General features: G+C 39.5%; 1 protein-coding gene and 1 pseudogene across 1 annotated transcript; both read left to right on the top strand.

Moving 5' to 3' along the window:
- The first annotated feature begins 1,168 nt into the window (after positions 1-1,168).
- Positions 1,169-14,333, top strand: LOC130136642 (mechanosensitive ion channel protein 6-like; annotated as a pseudogene).
- Positions 14,334-16,587: 2,254 nt separating this feature from the next.
- On the top strand, positions 16,588-17,522 carry LOC130136643 (pentatricopeptide repeat-containing protein At1g26460, mitochondrial-like). Its single transcript, XM_056306740.1, has 2 exons — positions 16,588-17,080; positions 17,190-17,522. Exons 1-2 carry the CDS (start codon positions 16,988-16,990, stop codon positions 17,520-17,522), a joined length of 426 nt encoding a protein of 141 aa, XP_056162715.1. The 5' UTR covers positions 16,588-16,987.
- Positions 17,523-20,833: the final 3,311 nt, after the last annotated feature.

Here is a 20,833-nt window from a genome sequence, read left to right on the forward strand (position 1 = left end):
CGAAGATGGAGCACTTCGAGACTCTCGACCAAGAAAACAGAGCAACAGAGAGTATGCTCGGCAGGTGATGAAATCACCTCCAAGCGATTAATGACATCCGAAAGATGATGAAAAAGAGCAAGAATCTTGTAGAACCTCCCGAATCTCTTTTTTCCCCGAGAACAAATTTCTTGAGTTGCTTTCAATTTTCTCTTAGTTGTGAACTCAAAAATATCATCTCCCCTTCTAACGAGCAAAATTCACCTTTATATACTCTGATCCATACAGTTAGATGAGAGAGAGTTTGTTATCCACGTCTTTTTGTGCATGTGCTCAATCCTCAGCACCCATAATCTTTGCTCAACTTTCTCCTTTTCACACGGGCCTTCGTCTCTAGCATTTCCAGTGGGCCTAGTTTTTATTTTTCCAGGATATAGCTCAGCAGGGATTTAGATATGCCTCATTATTGTAATCTTTTAAATTTTTTTGTTTTACTCTTTCACTATCCTGATGATCTCTAATCGTGTCGTTGTCGTGGCCATATTAAGCCTTTATATTACAGTAGACCTAACTATTCGAGAAGAAGCCCCAAACTTTATCTTATCTATCAATTTTGGCATCATCTTGCAAAATTATTTTAGGAGCTGAATACTTTGCCTTGCTACAATTCAAAACTACTCATTCTACATTAATCCATGCCGTGTCTTTCCATCTATGCTCTCTTTGTATCTCTATCAGCTCTATAACCTTCTTAATCACTGGTCTTGTTTTTTTATTGGCCTTTTGACTTGTTGTTTCTATGTCGAGTACATATACCTAGAGGACTTGATACGGTTTATGCCCAAAGATTAAGCTGTTAAGACAATGAGTCTATTTGAAAGAATATCTGAGAGCCAGAAAATTAGCAAATCATCCTTAAAAAGACTGGGTGGTAAAAGATCGTAGAAAGTATCTAGCGTTGTTATCTTGATTCATTTAGCACTTGATTGAAAGATTGGTACAAGTAAAATGAGGTCGTGTATAAAAAGAAGGAAATAATGACAATATAAGGTAAGTCATGGGATGCTGGTATATAATTAAGTAATAACTAATTGTGACCTCATCCAAGGTCATTCACAACTAACCAGCCCAAAAGTACACAATGCGCCACAATTAGAATCTCCTAGCCTGTGTCTGGGATTGCATTTAGATGGTGCTGGACCTAGTGGTCCTGCTTAAGTTGGTGAGTTTGATCTTTATCATTGATGCACTAGTTTGTAGCCTCACCATTCCACATCTTAGGAAGAAGACTTTGTGGAAACTCATGCTGCAGAACTGGGAGGTAATGGTGTTGGTGTTGATATGTGGGAGGTTGGTCTCAAGTTAGGACATTAGGATCATTGTGTTCTTTATTGAGAGGACCTTTGGTACGTGGAAAAGGCTTCTCTATTTAATTTATGAGTTGAGGAAAGCAGTGCAGAATTGTTTGTGGCTTAGGCTAGTCTTGCTACTTCCTGTTTGATAAAAAGATTGAGAGAGACACCAATAGTAAGAACCTTCGGTTAGTGACCAAGGTCATGGTGAGTTTCTTGGTTGGCACTATTATTTGGCTTGCGAAGACTCCTATAGTAAAGATCTTGGCATCTTCCTTTCACGTGAGCACCTACTTTGATAGGATTCAGTAGGCTTTGTTCAATCAGCATGTGAGCAAGACACTTTCAAGCCCCTTAGTCGAGATGAGGAAAATGGAGGAAGAGAAGGAGAATATTGCAGTCGAAGCTGAGAAGTTGCAGAAGGCAATGGCTATGATACTTCCCAACCTTAATGCGGCTTAATAGCCAGCAAAAGGTAGTGGGAGAGTGATATGTAGCTGGAGAGTGCAGAAGAGTCCTAAAAGAAAGGAAAAGGGGATGAGGGGATCACAATCGATCACTTACATAAACTGAGTCCAAAAAATGGATCTCCCTGGAATATAAAGAAGCTAATGAATTTGGTGCGGCATGGGAACCTCACGACATTGGATGAGCAAATATCTGGGGATGATGAATCTATGAAGCAAATAAATAGCGAAAGTGAGGCCAGGGCAGCGCCGAATAAAATTTTCCAGAGTGTGGCTTAGCAGGATCCAAGTATGCCTTATTATTGGCATCCTTTAAAATTTTTTGTTCTACTCTTTCACTATCCAGATGATCCCTATCCATATCATTGTTTTGGCCACATTAAGCCTTTTTATACAATAGGATAAACTATTCGAGAAAAATCTCCAAACTTTATCTTATCTATCAATTTTGGCATCATCTTGCAAAATACTTTTAGGAGCTGAATAGTTTGCTCTACACTCTCCCACTACCATTCGCTAGCAATTAAGCCGCATTAAGGTCGAGAGGTATAAAGCCCTTGCCTTCTGTAGCTTCTCAACTTCGACTGCAATCTTCTCCTTTGCTTCTTCCATTTTCCTCATCTCGACTAACGGGCCTGAAAGTGTCTCGAACACATGCTGATTGAACAAAGCCTACTGAATCCTATCGAAATAGGTGCTCACGTGGAAGAAATATGCCAAGATCTTGACTATAAGAGTCTTCGCAAGCTAAATAACTATGCCAACCGAGAAACTCACCAAGATCTTGGTCGCCAACCGAAGGTTCTTGCTAGTGGTCTCTCTCAACCTTTTTATCAAATAGGAAGTGCCATGCTAGCAAGATCAGCCCCAACCATAGACAATTCTGCACTGCTTTCCTCAATCCATAAATCAAATAAAGAACCATTTTTCACGTACCAAGGTTGCTCTCAATAAAAAACACAATGATTCAGATGCCCCAACTAGAGACCAACCTCCCACATATCAACATCAACACCATTTCCTCCCAATTCCATAGCATGAGCTCCTACATAGTCTTCTTCCTAAGATAAGATATGGTGAGGCTACAAACTAGTGCACCTACGATCAAGATCAAGCTCACCCACTCAAGCAGGACCACCGGGTCGAGCACCGTTTAAATGCAATCCTAGACACAAAGGCTAAGAGGTTCTAATTGTGGCGTATTGTGTATTTTTGGGCTGGTCGGTTGTCAAGAACCTTAGATGAGGTCACAATTAGATATCACTTAATTATATACCTGCATCCCATGACTTACCTTAGAATTATATTGCCATTATTTTATTCGTTTTATATATGACCTCATTTGACTTATACCAACATTTCAATCAAGTGCTAAAAGAGTTAAGATAACAACGCTAGATACTTTCTACGATCTTTTACCGCCCAGTCTTTTTTTCTGGCTCTTAGATGTTCTTTCAAATAGACTCATTGTCTTAACAGCCTAATCTTAAAGTCCATGCATTTGAATGGATTGACTGTCAGCGAGGGAAGGCTGAACTGCTAGAGTTTCCTCGTGATTGGAATTATAGTTATGTACAATATTTCAGGCTAGGAAAGAGGATGGTTGGTGAGCCAGCCCCCACAGATCCACGTTGATGGTCCGGGATCACGCTGACTTCTTCTGTGGATTTCAAGAGAAGTGGTCATTGCAGTTTCTTTTATATAGATGGTTGTTTTCTCATTTTCCCGAATAAGAAGCGTTGGTTGGTTTCAACGTGGGGTGGGGCTTGGTCAGTCTGTTAAAAAATTCTCGGTCATTTTTACATGTATCCTAAAATTAACCTCCTAAAGTGCATATAAAAAGGTGCGGATTCCCCGCATTCCATATCACTTCAATACTAAGAGGGAAAAAGAAAGTCCGCGCTCTCCTATTCCCCTCTTTCAATACCAAAAAAGAACAGTCGGCGATCGACTACCTCAGACGAAGGAGAAACACAAATGAAAAAAGCTGGCAGGGTTCCATACATAAGAGCCTCATGGTAAGACATGGCCACGATTCGGAACCGGCGGTTCCGGTTCGTGGCCATGTGTGAACCGGAACCGGAACCGCCCCTAGCGGTTCCGATTCCGGTTCCGATTTCGAACCAAATCGTAATTTAACAATTAAAAAAAATTATGAATTATAAAATTATGAAATAATGAATTATTGAATATAAATTGTAATCAAAATGTAAATTGTAGGGATAATCGGTTCTCGGTTTGGTCCAGTTCCGCTCGAAATCGGAAAGACCGGTCCCTCAATTTTAGAAAAATCGGACCGGCAAATCATAGAACCGGGAACCGGACCATTGGTCGGGTCCGGTTCTAGGCGGTCCGATGGAGCCCTTTGCTCTTAATTAGCAAAGGATCGTAGCTACAATAGGCATACCACTTTACATGCTCATGATTTGGCTTGGGTTTTATGCACAACCCCTGTGATTGTCTCTTCATTCCCATTCAATGTGGGACTCTTGGCATTTGCATGAAGACAAGTCAAGAGTCACACAATAAAGGTGTTCAAGGCAAGCCGAGGTCCCACATCGAATGGGAACGAAAAAGCATTAGAATCATTGCGTATAAAACCCAAGCCAAGCCTTGTAATTAGAGTTTAGTACACCCAAGCCGAGTATTGTAATTAGAGATCAATGCACTTACAATAAATGGCAATTAGAGTTCAAATTGTTTTATAAAAAAAATTAAATAATGTTTTTTAATTAAATTTCATTATTATTTTTAAAAAAATATATAATTTGGAACTGGAACTAGGCCCGCAGGCCACTGGCCGGTTTCGATTCCGAATTGCGGGCTAGGGTTTGACCGGGCCGGTTTCGGGCCGAAACCGGCCTTTGGCCATGTCTACTCATGGTGGTGGCCATACTGTTGGCCATCATGGCTTTCCAAGTCAGTATGTCCCCACCCGGTGGGGTTTGGCCGAATAACTTGAAAAATGGCCAAAATAGTACAATACATGCTGCGGGTACTGAAGTCATGGCCTAAAAATTCCCCTACAAGTATAAATTTTTTGTAATATGCAATGTAATAAGTTTTATTGGGTCCCTCAGGGTGATTTTATTACTTATAATCGGTGAATATGTCAAGTGACGGATCGTCACGGGGATGGCCATGTGGGTGATGGGGGCTTCCTTTCTCTGGGCGACAGGGTCTTTTGATATGGCCATTTCAGTATTGGCCCGGGACGACAAAAGCGAAACCGCATATCGAACAGTTGGGGTTGTAGTAGTGGGATGGGCCGCACTGGTGGGGCTTCTTTTGGTGGGTCAATTGTTGTTTGCCATCTGGAGATTTTTACAATGGGTCAATTTCTTCTCCTTTTTATTACGAGTCCTAAGACCGGTGGTAATCGAATTCCCCAAGTTTTTCTACCGAATGTTGAAGAGGCCGGAGGAGCAGATTGTTCCTGAAATAAGTTTAGTGGCTGTTTAGTATAGTATCTATTATATATGTCTATGTACTTGAGAAAAATAATAAATAAAAAGATGTTTATCTATGTTTCGGCTTTAAAAAAAAAATCATATGAGCTGATGACGGGTTGCGTGAGATTCGGTTCTCTCTGGACTCGGATGCTTTTCTGTTCGGTCTTTCCTCGTTATGGCTATTATATTGTCATTATTTTATTCTTTTTATGTACGACCTCATTTGACTTATACTAGCATTTCAATCAAGTGCTAAAAGAGTTAAGATAACAACGCCAGATACTTTCTACGATCTTTTACCGCCAAGTCTTTTATTCTGGCTCTTAGATGTTCTTTCAAATAGACTCATTGTCTTAATAACATAATTTTAAGGTCGATGCATTTGAATGGATTGACTGTCAGCGAGGGAAGGCTGAACTGCTAGAGTATTCTCATGATTGGCATTATAGTTGTGTACAGTATTTCAGGCTAGGAAAGAGGATGGTTGGTGAGCCAGCCCCCACAGATCCACGTGGATGGTCCGGGATCATGCTGACTTCTTCTGTGGATTTCAAGAGAAGTGTTCCTTGCAGTTTGTTTTATATAGATGGTTGTTTTCTCATTTTCCCGAATAAGAAGCGTTGGTTGGTTTTAACGTGAGGTGGGGCTTGGTCAGTCTGTTAAAAAATTCTCGGTCATTTTTACATGTATCCTAAAATTAACCTCCTAAAGTGCTTATAAAAAGGTGCAGATTCCCTACATTCCATATCACTTCAATACCGAAGGGGAAAAAGAAAATCTGCGTTCTCCTATTCCCTTCTTTCAATACCCAAAAAAAAAACAGTCGGCGATGGACTACCTCAAACGAAGGAGAAACACAAATATGAAAAGCTGGCAGGATTCCATACATAAGAGTCTCATGGTTAGACATGGCCATGATTCAGAACCGACGGTTCCAGTTCGTGGCCATGTGTGAACTTGAATCAGAACCGCCCCTAGTGGTTCCGATTCCGGTTCCAGTTTCGAACCAATTCGTAATTTAAAAATTAAAAAAAATAATGACATAAAAAATAATGAATTATAAAATTTTGAAATAATGAATTATTGAATATAAATTGTAATCAAAATGTAAATTGTAGGGATAATCGGTTCCAGGTTCGGTCCGGTTCCGCTCAGAACCGGTAAGACCGGTTCCTCAATTTTAGAAAAATCGGACCGACAATTCATAGAACCGGGAGCCGGACCATTGGTCGGGTTCGGTTCTAGGCGGTCCAATGGAACCCTTTGCTCTTAACTAGCAAAGGATCGTAGCTACAAAAGGCTTACAACTTTACATGCTCATAGTTTGGCTTGGATTTTATACACAACCCCTTTGATGGTCTCTTCATTCCCATTCAATGTGGGACTCTTGGCATTTGCATGAAGACAAGTCAAGAGTCACACAATAAAGGTGTTCAAGGCAAGCCGAGAGTCCCACATCGAATGGGAACGAAAAAGCATTAGAATCATTGCGTATAAAACCCAAGCCAAGCCTTGTAATTAGAGTTTAGTACACCCAAGCCGAGTATTGTAATTAGAGATCAATGCACTTACAATACATGGCAATTAGAGTTCAAATTGTTTTATAAAAACAATTAAATAATGATTTTTTAATTAACTTTCATTATTATTTTTTAAAACAAATATAATTTGAAACTGGAACTGGGCCCGCAGGCCACTGGCCGGTTTAGGTTCCGAATTGCGGGCTTGGGTTTGACCGGGCCGGTTTCGGGCCGAAACCGGCCTTTGGCCATGTCTACTCATGGTGGTGGCCATACTGTTGGCCACCATGGCTTTCCAAGTTAGTATCTCCCCACCCGGTGGGGTTTGGCCGAATGACTTGAAAAATGGCCAAAATAGTACGATACATGCTGCGGGTACTGCAGTCATGGCCTACAAATTCCCCTACAAGTATAAATTTTTCGTAATATGCAATGTAATAAGTTTTATTGGGTCCCTCAGGGTGATTTTATTACTTATAATCGGTGAATATGTCAAGCAACGGATCGTCACGGGGATGGCCATGTGGGTGATGGGGGCTTCCTTTCTCTGGGCGACAGGGGCTTTTGATATGGCCATTTCAGTATTGACCCAGGACGACAAAAGCGAAACCGCATATCGAACAGTTGGGGTTGTAATAGTGGGATGGGCCGCACTGGTGGGGCTTCTTTTGGTGGGTCAGTTGTTATTTGCCATCTAGAGATTTTTACAATGGGTCAATTTCTTCCCCTTTTTATTACGAGTCCTAAGACTGGTGGTAATCGAATTCCCCAAGTTTGTCTACCGAATGTTGAAGAAAACGAGGCCGGAGGAGGAGATTGTTCCTGAAATTATTTTAGTGGCTGTTTAGTATAGTATCTATTATATATGTCTATGTACTTGAGAAAAATAATAAATAAAAAGATGTTTATCTATGTTTCGGCTTTCAAAAAAAAAATCATCTGAGCTGATGACCGGTTGCGTGAGATTCGGTTCTCTCTGGACTCGGACGCTTTTCTGTTCGGTCTTTCCTCGTTATGGCTATTATATTGTCATTATTTTATTCTTTTTATGTACGACCTCATTTGACTTATGCCAGCATTTCAATCAAGTGCTAAAAGAGTTAAGATAACAACGCCAGATACTTTCTACGATCTTTTACCGCCGAGTCTTTTATTCTGGCTCTTAGATGTTCTTTCAAATAGACTCATTGTCTTAACAACCTAATCTTAAGATCCATGCATTTGAATGGATTGACTGTCAGCGAGGGAAGGTTGAACTGCTAGAGTTTCCTCGTGATTGGCATTATAGTTGTGTGCAATATTTCAGGCTAGGAAAGAGGATGGTTGGTGAGCCAGCCCCCACAGATCCACGTGGATGGTCCGGGATCACGCTGACTTCTTCTGTGGATTTCAAGAGAAGTGTTCCTTGCAGTTTGTTTTATATAGATGGTTGTTTTCTCATTTTCCCGAATAAGAAGCGTTGGTTGGTTTCAACGTGAGGTGGGGTTTGGTCAGTCTGTTAAACAATTTTCTGTCATTTTTACACGTATCCTAAAATTAACCTCCTAAAGTGCTTATAAAAAGGTGCAAATTCCCCACATACCGTATCACTTCACTATCAAAAGGGAAAAAGAAAGTCCGCGCTCTCCTATTCCCCTCTTTCAATACCCAAGAAAAACAGTCAGCGATCGACTACCTCAAACGAAGGAGAAACACAAATGAGAAAAGCTTGCAGGATTCCATACATAAGAGCCTCATGGTTAGACATGGCCACGATTAAAAACCGGCATTTCCGGTTCGTGGCTATGTGTGAATCGAAACCGGAACCGCCCCTAGCATTTCCGATTCCAGTTCCGGTTTCGAACCAATTCGTAATTTAAAATTTTAAAAAAAATAATGAACTAAAAAAATAATGAATTATAAAATTATGAAATAATGAATTATTCAATATAAATTATAATTCAAATGTAAATTGTAGGGATAATCGGTTCCCGGTTCGGTCTGGTTCCGCTCGGAACCGGGAAGACTGGTCCCTGAATTTTAGAAAAATTGAACCGGTAAATCATAGAACCAGGAACCGGACCATTGGTCGGGTCCGGTTCTAGGCAGTCCAATTGAACCCTTTGCTCTTAACTAGCAAATGATCGTAGCTACAAAAGGCATACAACTTCACATGCTCATGGTTTGGCTTGGGTTTTATACACAACCCCTTCTGATGATCTCTTCATTCCCATTCAATGTAGGACTCTTGGCTTTTGCGTGAAGACAAGTCAAGAGTTACACAATAAAGGTGTTCAAGGCAAGCCGAGAGTCCCACATCTAATGGGAACGAAAAAGCATTAGAATCATTGCTTATAAAACCCAAGCCAAGTATTGTAATTAGAGATCAATGCACTTACAATACATGGTAATTAGAGTTCAAATTGTTTTATAAAAAAAATTAAATAATGATTTTTTTTTAAATTTCAGCCATCTTCGAAAATATGTCGATAACCACCATTATGGAATCCTTATTCCGCTGTGTTCTTGGCAATCCCAAGACGAAATCAAGGCTGATTAAAGTGCTCACATAGTAAGGCCACATGACATACATCATCGGGAATAGGTAGAGGCATATATAAACCAGCATTGGTACCTCTGGTTTTTGCCACATGACATACTATACACCTCTCTACAAATCGAGTCATGTCATGCTCCATTCTGGGCCAATAAAAGTGCTCACACAGTAAGGCCATCGTCTTATCCACTCCAAATTGCCTAGCTAGACCCCCTGCATGACTCTCAGTAATAATAGATTCCCTCAAAGAACATTGAGGGATACACAGCCTATTGCCTTTGAAAAGAAAACCCTCCACAACCAAAAACTGTTGAAAGGGCCCTGTTTTGCACTTCCTCCAAATATCTCCAAAAGAAGGATCATCAGCATACAAATCCTTAAAAGAATCAAAGCCCAAAATTCTCACTTGCATCGTAGACAGTAGAGAATGTCTTCTGCTCAATGCATCTGCTACTTTATTCAGCGCTCCTGCCGTATGTTTAATGGCAAAACTAAAAACCTGAAGAAACTCCACCCACTTTGCATGCCTAGCATTCAACTTATGCTGCCCATTAATGTACTTCAAGGCTTCATGGTCAGAATATAAAATAAATTCTTTCGAGATAAGATAGTGCCTCCAATGCTCTAAGCTCCTCACAATGGCGTAAAATTCCTTGTCATAAGTCGAATATCTTCTCTTCGCTTCATTCAACTTCTCAATGTAGAACGCCAGAGGTTTATTTTTCTGGCTCAAGACGCCCCCAATACTAACGCCTGAGGCATTACAATGCACCTCGAAAACCTCACCAAAATCTGGAAGCACTAAAACTGGGGCTTCAGTCACTTTTTTCTTCAACAATTGAAACGCGTCTGCCTCTTTAGTTCACACAAATCTGTCTCCCTTCAGACAATCCGTAAGAGGCGCAATAATAGTGCTAAAATCTCGAATAAACCTCCTATAAAAGGACGATAGCCCATGAAAGCTGCGTACCTCATGAATATTCTTCGAAACACCCTAATTCGTAATGGCTTCGACCTTAATTGGATCCATCTGAATGCCTTCCTTCAACATAATATAACACAAAAAGGTTACATGATCAGTTAAAAAGTGACATTTTTTGGTATTAGCATATAATTTCTGCTCCCTCAATGTCTCAAATACTCTTCTCAAGTGCTGCACGTGTTGCTCAATTGAAGTACTAAAAACCAAAATATCATCGAAATAAATGACAACAAATTGGTCAATAAAAGAACAAAAAACCTGATTCATCAACCTCATAAAAGTGCTCGGCACGTTAGACAATCCAAAGGGCATCACCATCCACTCAAACAGACCATCTCTAGTCTTAAACGCCGTCTTCCACTCATCTCTAGGTCGCATCCTAATCTGATGATAACCACTCCTCAAGTCTATCTTCAAAAAGATAACCGTCCCATGTAACTGATCAATCAAATCATCAAATCGTGGAATAGGGGATCGATACTTGATTGTAATTTTGTTAACAACTCTGCTATCTATGTACATCCTCCACGACCCATCTTTCTTAGGAACCAGTAAGGCCGGCACTGCACAGGGACTCATGCTATCTCGAATTGCGCCTTTCTCTAACAGCTCTTGCACTTGTCTCTGTAGTTTCTCATGTTCCTTAGGAATCATTCTGTAAGCTGCCTTATGAGGAATAACAGCTCCCAGAATAAAGTCAATACAATGCTGAATGTCTCTCATGGGCGGCAACCCAGGTGGCATCTCTTCCGGTACAACATCAACAAACTCCTCAAGTAAGGGTAGAATTTGGGTAGGAATTTCGGGACTGTCAGAATTTCGCTCCATCACTGCAATGGCAAAAAGCCCAGGCGCATTCATTGCCTCTTCTTGAAATTTTGACCTAGACAACAGATTATTCTTCACTTCTTTTCTCAAATCTGAAGGACCTAAGATAATGGTTCGACCATCCTTCTTGAAGGTATAGGTATTTCTGAAACCATCATGCTGTGTCTTTCTGTCAAACTGCCACGGCCTTCCCAATAAAATATGGCAAGCATCCATTAAGACTACATCACACCACACCTCATCGATGTAATTTTTTCCAATTGAAAATTGCACAAGACACCTTTTGCTCACCTTCACCTCGTTCCCTTTTCTAAGCCACGACAGCTTGTATGGTTGAGGATGATCTTCTGTTTTCAACCCCAACTTTTCCACCATAGTTGTGGACACCACATTCTCGCAACTCCCATCATCTATTATCATGCTGCATACTTTTCCTCTACTAGTGCACTTAGCATGAAAAATATTATGTCTAAGCCATGATTCATCATCCGCTACGACAACATTTAATATTCTTCTAACGACTAGGGACTCACCAGAATCAGCATAGATAATCCCTTCCTGTTCCGCATCCGCATCCTCTTCTTCGCCTTCAAATTCATCATAAACTGGACCTTCATCAATGACTGGATTATCAACAAGCGTCACAATCTGTCGGTTTGGACAATCAGCAGCAAAATGCCCGAATCCCTGGATGTAGGTTTAGAACTCGCATCCTTAACTGCGACTGGTGTCGAATTTGCTGCAGATGTTCTCGCTTTTCCTCGGGATTCTTTGCCTGACCAACGATTCTGAAATTTGGAATTCACGTTCATCCTTTTACACTGACCTTCCACCTTCAAGGCTAACCTGCACACATCCTCATAGGTCCAATATTGCTGTAATTGGACAACATCAGAAATTTCATACCGCAAGCCTGCCAAATATCGAGCAATTGTTTGCTCATCTTCCTCAGCCACATCACAATGCATCTGCAAACGATCAAACTCCTCGGTATACTGCTCGAACGTTAAATCTCGCTACTTAGTGTTGTGATACTCAATAAATGCCTCCTGCTTATAATGAATAGGTAAAAATTTCTTCTGCAACAATTTCTTCATCTTATCCCAGTGGTTTACTTTTGATTTCCCCTCTCTAGCACGCTGTCTTTTCACATGCTCCCACCATATCGATGTATGTTTTCGTAACCTAATAGCCACTAATTTAACTTTCTGCTCTTCAGTCAAATCATTAATATCAAAGATCCTCTCTATTGTATGTAACCAATCGATAAACTCATCAGGATGAGCCTTACCATTAAACTCGGGAATCTCGATCTTCATCCCGAAAATTTGCGAAGAACGCTGATTTCCAGGTCATACTCCTCGATTCCGCCCCTGATTCGGAATCCCGAAAGGGTTTACATCCTCCTCTTCATCATCGGATGGATCCTCAAATTCTGCTTCTTCTTCGGATTGAACGCCCAACCTTGCCTCCGCAAGTTGTCGCTCCAAATCCTAGATTCGTCTTCTCTGTTCTTCAATTTCTACGTCTCGCAAATCTCTTAGACATGGTTGGTCGTCTGCTTCAGGAACGCCTCCACGCCCCGGCCACCACGAGCCTACCGTCCACGACCGCGATTCTGTTCAACCATTGATGTAAGCAACCTGTGCTCTAATACCAATTGATGCCGAAACGCGATAGAAAGATTGACTGAACAAGAAAATTCAACAGAAGAATAATTCGTCCTCCAAGTATGATTATCAAATCAAAATATCCAAAGTCTGATCAAACAAAACCCTAAAACAAGCTTATATATCTCCAAACCTAACCCTACTAGGATTAGTAAACATCAAAACGTAAAATTACGAAACTACCCTTTACTAAATTAACCCATAAAAAATACTAAAAAAAAGGAAAACCCATCTAAATGACCCCGAATCGCGAAAATCCATCGTTAGTCACAATTGTGAGTATTGATCAACTCGCCGTTTCGCTTCAACCGACCAAATTTGAGCTCAATCCGAGATCGTTGACTTCGAGCCCGTCGGTTCGTCTAGTTGCATAACGGGTCCATTGGTCCCCTAGGTGCATCAGCGACTCTAAAGTGGGACATTTGAGCTTTAATTTGGAGTGCGCATCCATTTAACTTCTTCAAATCCGATTTTGACAAGCTTTTGGCCTCATCTGGATGCAGTTCCATATCACTGAGGCAAGAAATTTCCGAAAATACATAACCAAGGAACTGAGTTTAGTGTACAGTTTCTAGGCTTGAAGAACCTACGGTGAACACCCTCATTCTCACCACCAGCTACGTACAAGCAGTTGTTTATGACACATGAACCAAAGAAATGCCGTCTCCGAAGCATGTCGGGGGCACGGTGCCATTTATTTGTCCTCGCACTATAAAAAACCACTCGTCTCATTGAACCTTTCAGTGGGTCTTGACCTTAATGCAGCTTAATTGCCGGAGAAAGGTAGTAGGAGAGTGATAGTTAGCTGGAGAGTACAGAAGAGTCCTAGAGGAAAGGACAAGGGGGAAGAAGGGATCATAATCGATCACTTGCATAAACTGAGTCACAAGAATGTATTTATCTGGAACATGAAGGGGCTAATGAATTTGGTGCGGTATGGGAACCTCACGACACTGGATGAGTAGATATCTAGTGATGATGATGAATCTTCGAAGTAAATAAATAGCGAAAGTGAGGTGAGAGGTATGGCGAAGAAAATTTTCCAAGATGTGACTTACCAGGGATCCAGATGCGTCTCATTATTGTGATCTTTTAAATTTTTTTGTTCTACTCTTTCCTTGTCCTAATGATCCCTAACCATGTCATCGTCTTGGCCATATTAATCCTTTATATTACAGTAGGCCAAACTATTCGAGAAGAAGCCCCGAACTTTATCTTATCTATCAATTTTGGCATCATTTTGTAAAATTATTTTAGGAGCTGAATAGTCTGCTCTGCTAAAATTCAGAACTACCCATTCTCCATTAATCCATGCCGTGTCTTTCCATTTATGTTCTCTTTGTATCTTTATCAGCTCTATAAACTTCTTAGTCACTAGTCTAATTTTTTATCGGTCTTTTGAATTGCTGTTTCATGTCGGGCACATATGCCTAGAGGACTTGATGCGATTTATGCCAGAAGATGAGGCTGTTAAGACAACGAGTCTACTTGAAAGAGTATCTGAGAGCCAGAAAATTAGCAAATCATCCTTAAAAGCTGGGTGGTAATAGATCATAGAAAGTATCTAACGTTGTTGTCTTGATTCTTTTAGCACTTAATTGAAAGGTTGGTAGAAGTCAAACGAGGTCGTGTATAAGAAGAAGGAATTAATAACAATGTAATTCTAAGGTAAGTCATGGGATGTTGATATACAATTAAGAGATAACTAATTGTGACCTCATCTGTGGTCCTTGACAACCGACCAGCCTAAAAGTATCCAATGCGCCACAATGGGAACCTCTCAGCCTTTGTGTCTGGGATTGCATTTAGATGGTCATTTAAGGTTCAATGAAAATCTTGCAATTTGTTCAATGTCTCACCATAAGTATTGAGCAAGATAACTTTTTATCGTATAAAATAAACCTTAGAAGGCGCCAGTTGTTATAGATTTAACATATATTAATCTAACTTGTCGAACCAAAGTTCAACAGATTAATCTCTAGAAATCTAGTTAGTTTAGTGGCTGTTAAGGTAATAGATCCTGCTCTTGATGTGAAAGGATGAATAATTATTGCTAGTTATGAGTGCTCATGAGCAAAACTTCTTATTGAATTAATATTTTCAGAGTTGGGTCAAAGCACTCCTTAATTTTAATTTAGATGCAAAATAAGACCATTTTCTATTGCTCAAATAGCAAAAAACTAGTTTGCGCTTTTTAAAAAATGTTGATATAATGAAACCAATTTATTGCACGAGGCTTATAAATGCAATCTTCTTGAATTAGAGTTACTCGATTACAATGTCTATCTAATTGTGTTGAACTTCTATAGTTGCAGTGTCCACTAATTGAGCTGTAAGTTTGCATTTGGATGTACTGCAAGTTATGCTTTGAAAGACCTAAGAGCACTAACTTTTGATGCATGGATGATACTAAGGCAGCTGTGAACAAACTCCATCGGATGGTGAATATTCTAGTTGGCATACTCATAGCCATTATATGGCTCCTTATACTAGGAATTGCCACGACAAAGTTTCTGCTTCTAATAAGCTCCCAATGGCTGCTTGTGCTTTTCATATTTGGAAGCTCCTACAATATGACATTTGAAGCGATTATTTTCTTGTTAGTGATGCATCCATTTGACGTAGACCATCATTGTAAAGTCAATGGGGTCCAGGTACACAAGTGAATAGAGCTCTGTGCTTTCAATAGATGTTCAAAATATATATTTTTAAACATGATGCACTGTGTTTCAAATGGTGGTAGAAGAGATGAACATCTTAATGACTGTTTTCCTAAGATATGACAACCAGAAAGATAATAATTCCGAACATTGTTCTTGCTACTAAGGCCATCAGTAACTACTATCGAAGTCCTGATATGGAAGATGCAATTGAATTCTATGTGCATATATCTAAACCAATTGAGAAGATTGCCACGATGAAATAGAGAATAACAAGAACAATGTTTGGAATTCAACTACATATCCCATATCAGGACTTCGATAGTAGTAACTGATGGCCTTAGTAGCAAAAACCATGTTTGGAATTATCATTTTCTGGTTATCGTATCTCAGGTAAATAGTCGTTAAAATGATCATCTCTACCACCGTCATCTGAAAAACACTGCATCATGGTTTAGAAACATATATTTTGAACATCCGTTGAAAGCACAAAGCTCTATTCGCTTGTGTACGTGGACCCCATCGACTTCATAACGATCGCCCACGTCAAACGGATGCATCACAAACAAGAAAATAATCGCTTCAAATGTCATCTTACAGGAGTTTCCAAATATGAATACCACAAGTAGCAATTGGGAGCTTATGAGAAGTAGAAACATTTTCATGGCGAATCCTAGAATAAGGAGCCACATAACAGCTATGATGATGCCAACTTGAATGTTCATCATCTGATGGAGTTTGGTCACAATTGTCTTGGTATCATCCAGAGTCAAAGCTAGTTTTTTTCGTTCTCTGTAAGTGTTACCCTGCATTACATCCAAATACTAACTTAAATCTCAATTAGTGGACACTGCAATTATAGAAGTTGAACACATGTAAATAGACATTGTAACTACTTCATCAACGTAACTCCAATTCGAGAAGATTGCATTTATAAGCTTAGTGTAATCAATTGGTTTCATTATGTCCACATTTTTAAAGAAAAACCAACTAGCTTTTTTGCTATTTGTGCTATAGAAAATAGTCTCATTTTGCATCTAAATAAAAACTTCAGAGTTTTGTAAGCGGACTCTGAAAATATTCATTCAGTAAGAACTTTTGCTCATGAGCACTCACAACTAGCAATAATAATTTCCCCTTTCGCATCAAGAGCATAATATGTTATCTTTACATCCATTAAACTAACTAGATTTTTAGAGATTAATATGTTGAATTTTGGTTTGACAAGGTTGATCAACATTTGGAAAATTTCAAAATGTGACACAGTCAGGGTTCATCAGGACAGTGAAAGAGTAGAACAAATAAATTTAAAAGATCACAATAATCAGGGTACTTGGATCCCTGCTGAGTCACATTCTGGAAAATTTCCTTCACCGTTGCTCCTGCCTCACTTTGTTTGTATATTTGCTTTGAAGATTCATCATCATGACAAGATATCTGATCATCCAATGTTGTGAGGTTCCCATACTCACTTGCTCCTTTTGGCAGATCAAATAAATGTTGCCTTGAAATATGTAGATCTAACTCTGAAATCTGGCTATATGTTGTTGATGGAAGTATTCTCTGAATGTATACAAAGCTGTGTTAAGAAAGGCAAGTTGGACACATTGGTGTTGATAATTGAGAGGTGCAAGGTATGCCATTAACATGTTCGGTCTTGATCCTTGAAGTTCTGCACTTATATATGTGCATTTCTTGGTTTGTCCTTTCCATTTGTGACTTTGTTCATGCCACTGTTCTTAGGCAATGGATCAAACTATAGCTCTTTGTCCACCGTGGAGTGTATGCAACTACATTGTTGAAATTGTGATGCAAGATGACAATAGCAAATTAGCATTTTATGAATTTATGGTGAAATGGATTGCTAGAGGCGAGATGGCAAGGCCTCCTGTTCATCTTTCCATGGATGAACGGCTGGTTTTATTGGCATTTGGAATTGCTGGAAGAACATTTAGTTCTACTCTCCTAGATGCTTCTTGGGCAATCGTGCGACGGTCTTTACGGCAAAAGAATACACCTAGTCCAGCTTCGTACATATGCTCTTCCCTGGCTGGGCAATTTATAGAGGGCCTTTAGTACGTTGCATGAGGTTGAGACTGCTTATGGAAATCTTTAGGAGCAAGCTGAAGATCTTTTCTCTCCATTTACATCTCTAAATCCATTGGTGGTTGCATGCAATTATGAGTCCAAAAGTTTTCATCCACTAAGTGTCCATGCCATGTTTGTGTTCATTGAAATCCTAGATTTAACCTAATCATTCTAAAAAAGGAAAAACCACAATCAATGTATTAAAAGTATGCAATAAAGTAAAATCGAAATAAAAGTGCACCAATAGCAACCTAGCATCGTCTCTAAAAGAAAAAGCAATAAAAAAATCCCTATGGTACCTTACCAAAAAAAAAATCCCTATGGTAAAACTCCAAAGGTTTATTCAATTTTGAATCAAATTTTGTTTAAGCCCAAAATGTTTCTTAAAAGCCCTAAACTAAATGAATTTTAATTTTTTTTAGCTTTTCCCACATTTTTATATTTTCCTGAATTTTCTGAATTTTTTTATTCTTATTTTTTATTATTGAAAAAGAGACTTCGGACCGGGTCAGGGGAACCCAGTCCAAATGGCTAGTCTGATTGTGGGTCTTGCTCGGACCACAGAGGTCCAGGTTGGGTCTGATTTTCGGATCACTCTGGGCCCAATCTAAATATAGCCAACTTATCAAATTTTGTCCAGATTCAATACCAATTTCAGTCGGCCCATTGTTTATCTTTATCTGATCCATATCTCTCAATCTTATAACACCCGGCCCAGATCAATTAATCATATCCGACCTGACCTCTTTATTATACTCTTTTTTTATTTTTCTATTTTATTTTTATTATTTCTTTTCTTATTTTCTGTTCTTCTTCACCGTATATCTCATGCCGGAGCTTCAGCCAGATGTTGACAGCCGACATCACCATCCACCACCAGAACCATCCCGCCGGCTTCATCACCACCGGCCATCAAACACCATTATGGACGGAGGGCCGTTTCTATTCACCGACTAATATATCTCAAACAACGCATAAACACAACAAGCAGAGGGAAGTAACAAACTGGCCTTTAACCGCGAGCAACTCCGGCGAGGGGATTGGCCTTTCATCCGTGAACCACTCGGACATCAAACCATATGCCACAAATCGAAGAGAAAGCACAGATTCAGTCACAGTGGAAAAATCTCATAACAAAATCAAGTATAAAATGAGGATTGGAATCCATGTTATGCAAACGGTGAATGAGTGGATTGTAACCATTTCCGACGCAAACGCACAACCATAAGATAGAATTAGATGAATATACGACACTATCAGTCTCATATATAGTGGATTTCACCTTGGTTTAATCTTATTCAGAAAATTGGACTCTCGGCTACCTATCTACATAAGACAGAATGTAACAGAGGATAAGAGGAGAGAGTTTTACCTGGTTCGTGGCTGCGAAAAGGCGATCGACGACGAAGTCAGAAATCGTCGGACAATGTGGTGGCAATAACCAGTAAGATGAATCGCCAAACTCGACGACGATCGGTGGTCAGAAAATCATGATCTCTCAGGCCGACTCGGCTCAGTGAAAGAAAATGCAAATCTGAGAATGATTTTCTCTCCTTGTGTGTATATCAGACCGGAATTGTCGACTTCAATCCCTCTTGATCGATCCAAACCGATTCCCGTACATCCTCTTCCAAAGGCCAATTTTCAACGAGGAGGAAGAGGAGTGACCTTGCCGATGATCACGTGTAAGGTGGTGGAAGCGGCAGAAGGCCGGCAGCGCCGGGACGTGAGTTTTTGAAAGAGCGATTGCCCCACGTCGTCTCCCTTCTCCTCTTTTCTCGAGTGCGTGGGCTCTCTCTGATGCGAACTGCGGGCGCCTGCTTTCTATTTTGTGAGGAGTCTCTATCCCTAAACAGATTCTGCTAGAGATAGATATCCATTCCACGTCAGTCTCTATCCCAAAACAGATTGATGTTCGTCGTGATGTTGCTAGCCTAATTTTGAGTGCTCTCTTCATGTAGTTATGCTGATTTTGGCTTTCGGAATTTTGAAGGCTCTGATCTTCCCCCACTTCCCCTTGTTAGGCATAAACTGTACTGTAACCATTTATCTTTCCTTTTCTTTTGTATGTTTTTCGATTCCGCCTTTTTGAGTTTTGACAGAATTAGATCTGTTAAATGGATAGGTCGGGTCGGATTTGGGTTTGGTTATAAATAGTCCGACCTAACTTGACCCATTTAACCCATTTATGATCCATTTATCACAAGATAAAAATCTTGACCCATACCCAACCCGACCCATTTAACTAAATTTAGGGAAGCTTATTTCTGATAATTATTTTTAAAAAAATTGTATTACTAAAACATCTTCATGCAATACAAATCTTTTAAAAAAAATTTGAGACTCCGTTTGTTTCGAGGAAAATATAACATTTCTGAAAAATATTTTTAGGAAATTGACAATATTTTCCAATATTTGGCTAAAACGTGGAAATGAACTAGAAAATATTTTCTACTGTTTCAATTTTTATGAAGGAAACTGGAAGTTGGATCCCCCAGTTTCGCTAATTTGCGACAGAATTTTACGACGAAAATTTGGGATTAACCTTTTGCGATGAACATGAAGTTTGTCGTAAAATTTTTTATTTGCTGAATTTTTAATATAATAAATCGTCGCTAATTACCATCGTCGTTAATTTCATCGTAAAATTATACTACATAAAAAAAGATTGAGCCATGGAAAATTAGCGACGAACATTTGTTCGTCGCTAATTTTGCGTTGCCCGCCCTCACCCGCATGTTCTCTCTCTCTCTCTCTCTCTCTCTCTCTGCTGATTCCTCCACCACCCTGTTGACTCTCCTTCTCTCTGTCTCTCTCTCTCCCCGGAAACAATGGCGTCTTAGGGTGCTCATGGAATGCATTCCGGAATAAAAATTCTGTTCCGGAATGCATTCCGGAACAGAATGGCGTTTGTTAAAAAATTTCCGGAATGCATTCTGGAGAGATTTTTGCATTCTGGAATAAAAATGCGTTTGTTAAAAATACTTGATTCCATAATGCATTCTTGATTCCAGAATGCATTTTTTATTCCGGAATGAGTTTTTGGCAAGAAAAAGAGAAGCTACTTTTTGTAGCTTCTTGATTCCGGAATGCATTCTCCCTATTTTCTCAATAAATTTTTTTTTTCAGAAAATGCATAAAAATTGAAAAATTCTAGAAAAATTCATAAAAATTTCCAGAAAATAAAAAAAAAGTCAGATTTCGGGAAAATATGAAATTTGGTGAATTTTTTTAAAAAAATAAAAAAAAAATCAAAAATTTCAAAACTTCACAGAATAGCTTAAAACACATATGGCCAT

This window comes from Syzygium oleosum, unplaced genomic scaffold (genome assembly GCF_021117445.2).
Source record: "Syzygium oleosum isolate NSW1041296 unplaced genomic scaffold, Sole_v2.1 Sole_v2.47, whole genome shotgun sequence".
Classification (NCBI taxonomy): domain Eukaryota; kingdom Viridiplantae; phylum Streptophyta; class Magnoliopsida; order Myrtales; family Myrtaceae; genus Syzygium; species Syzygium oleosum.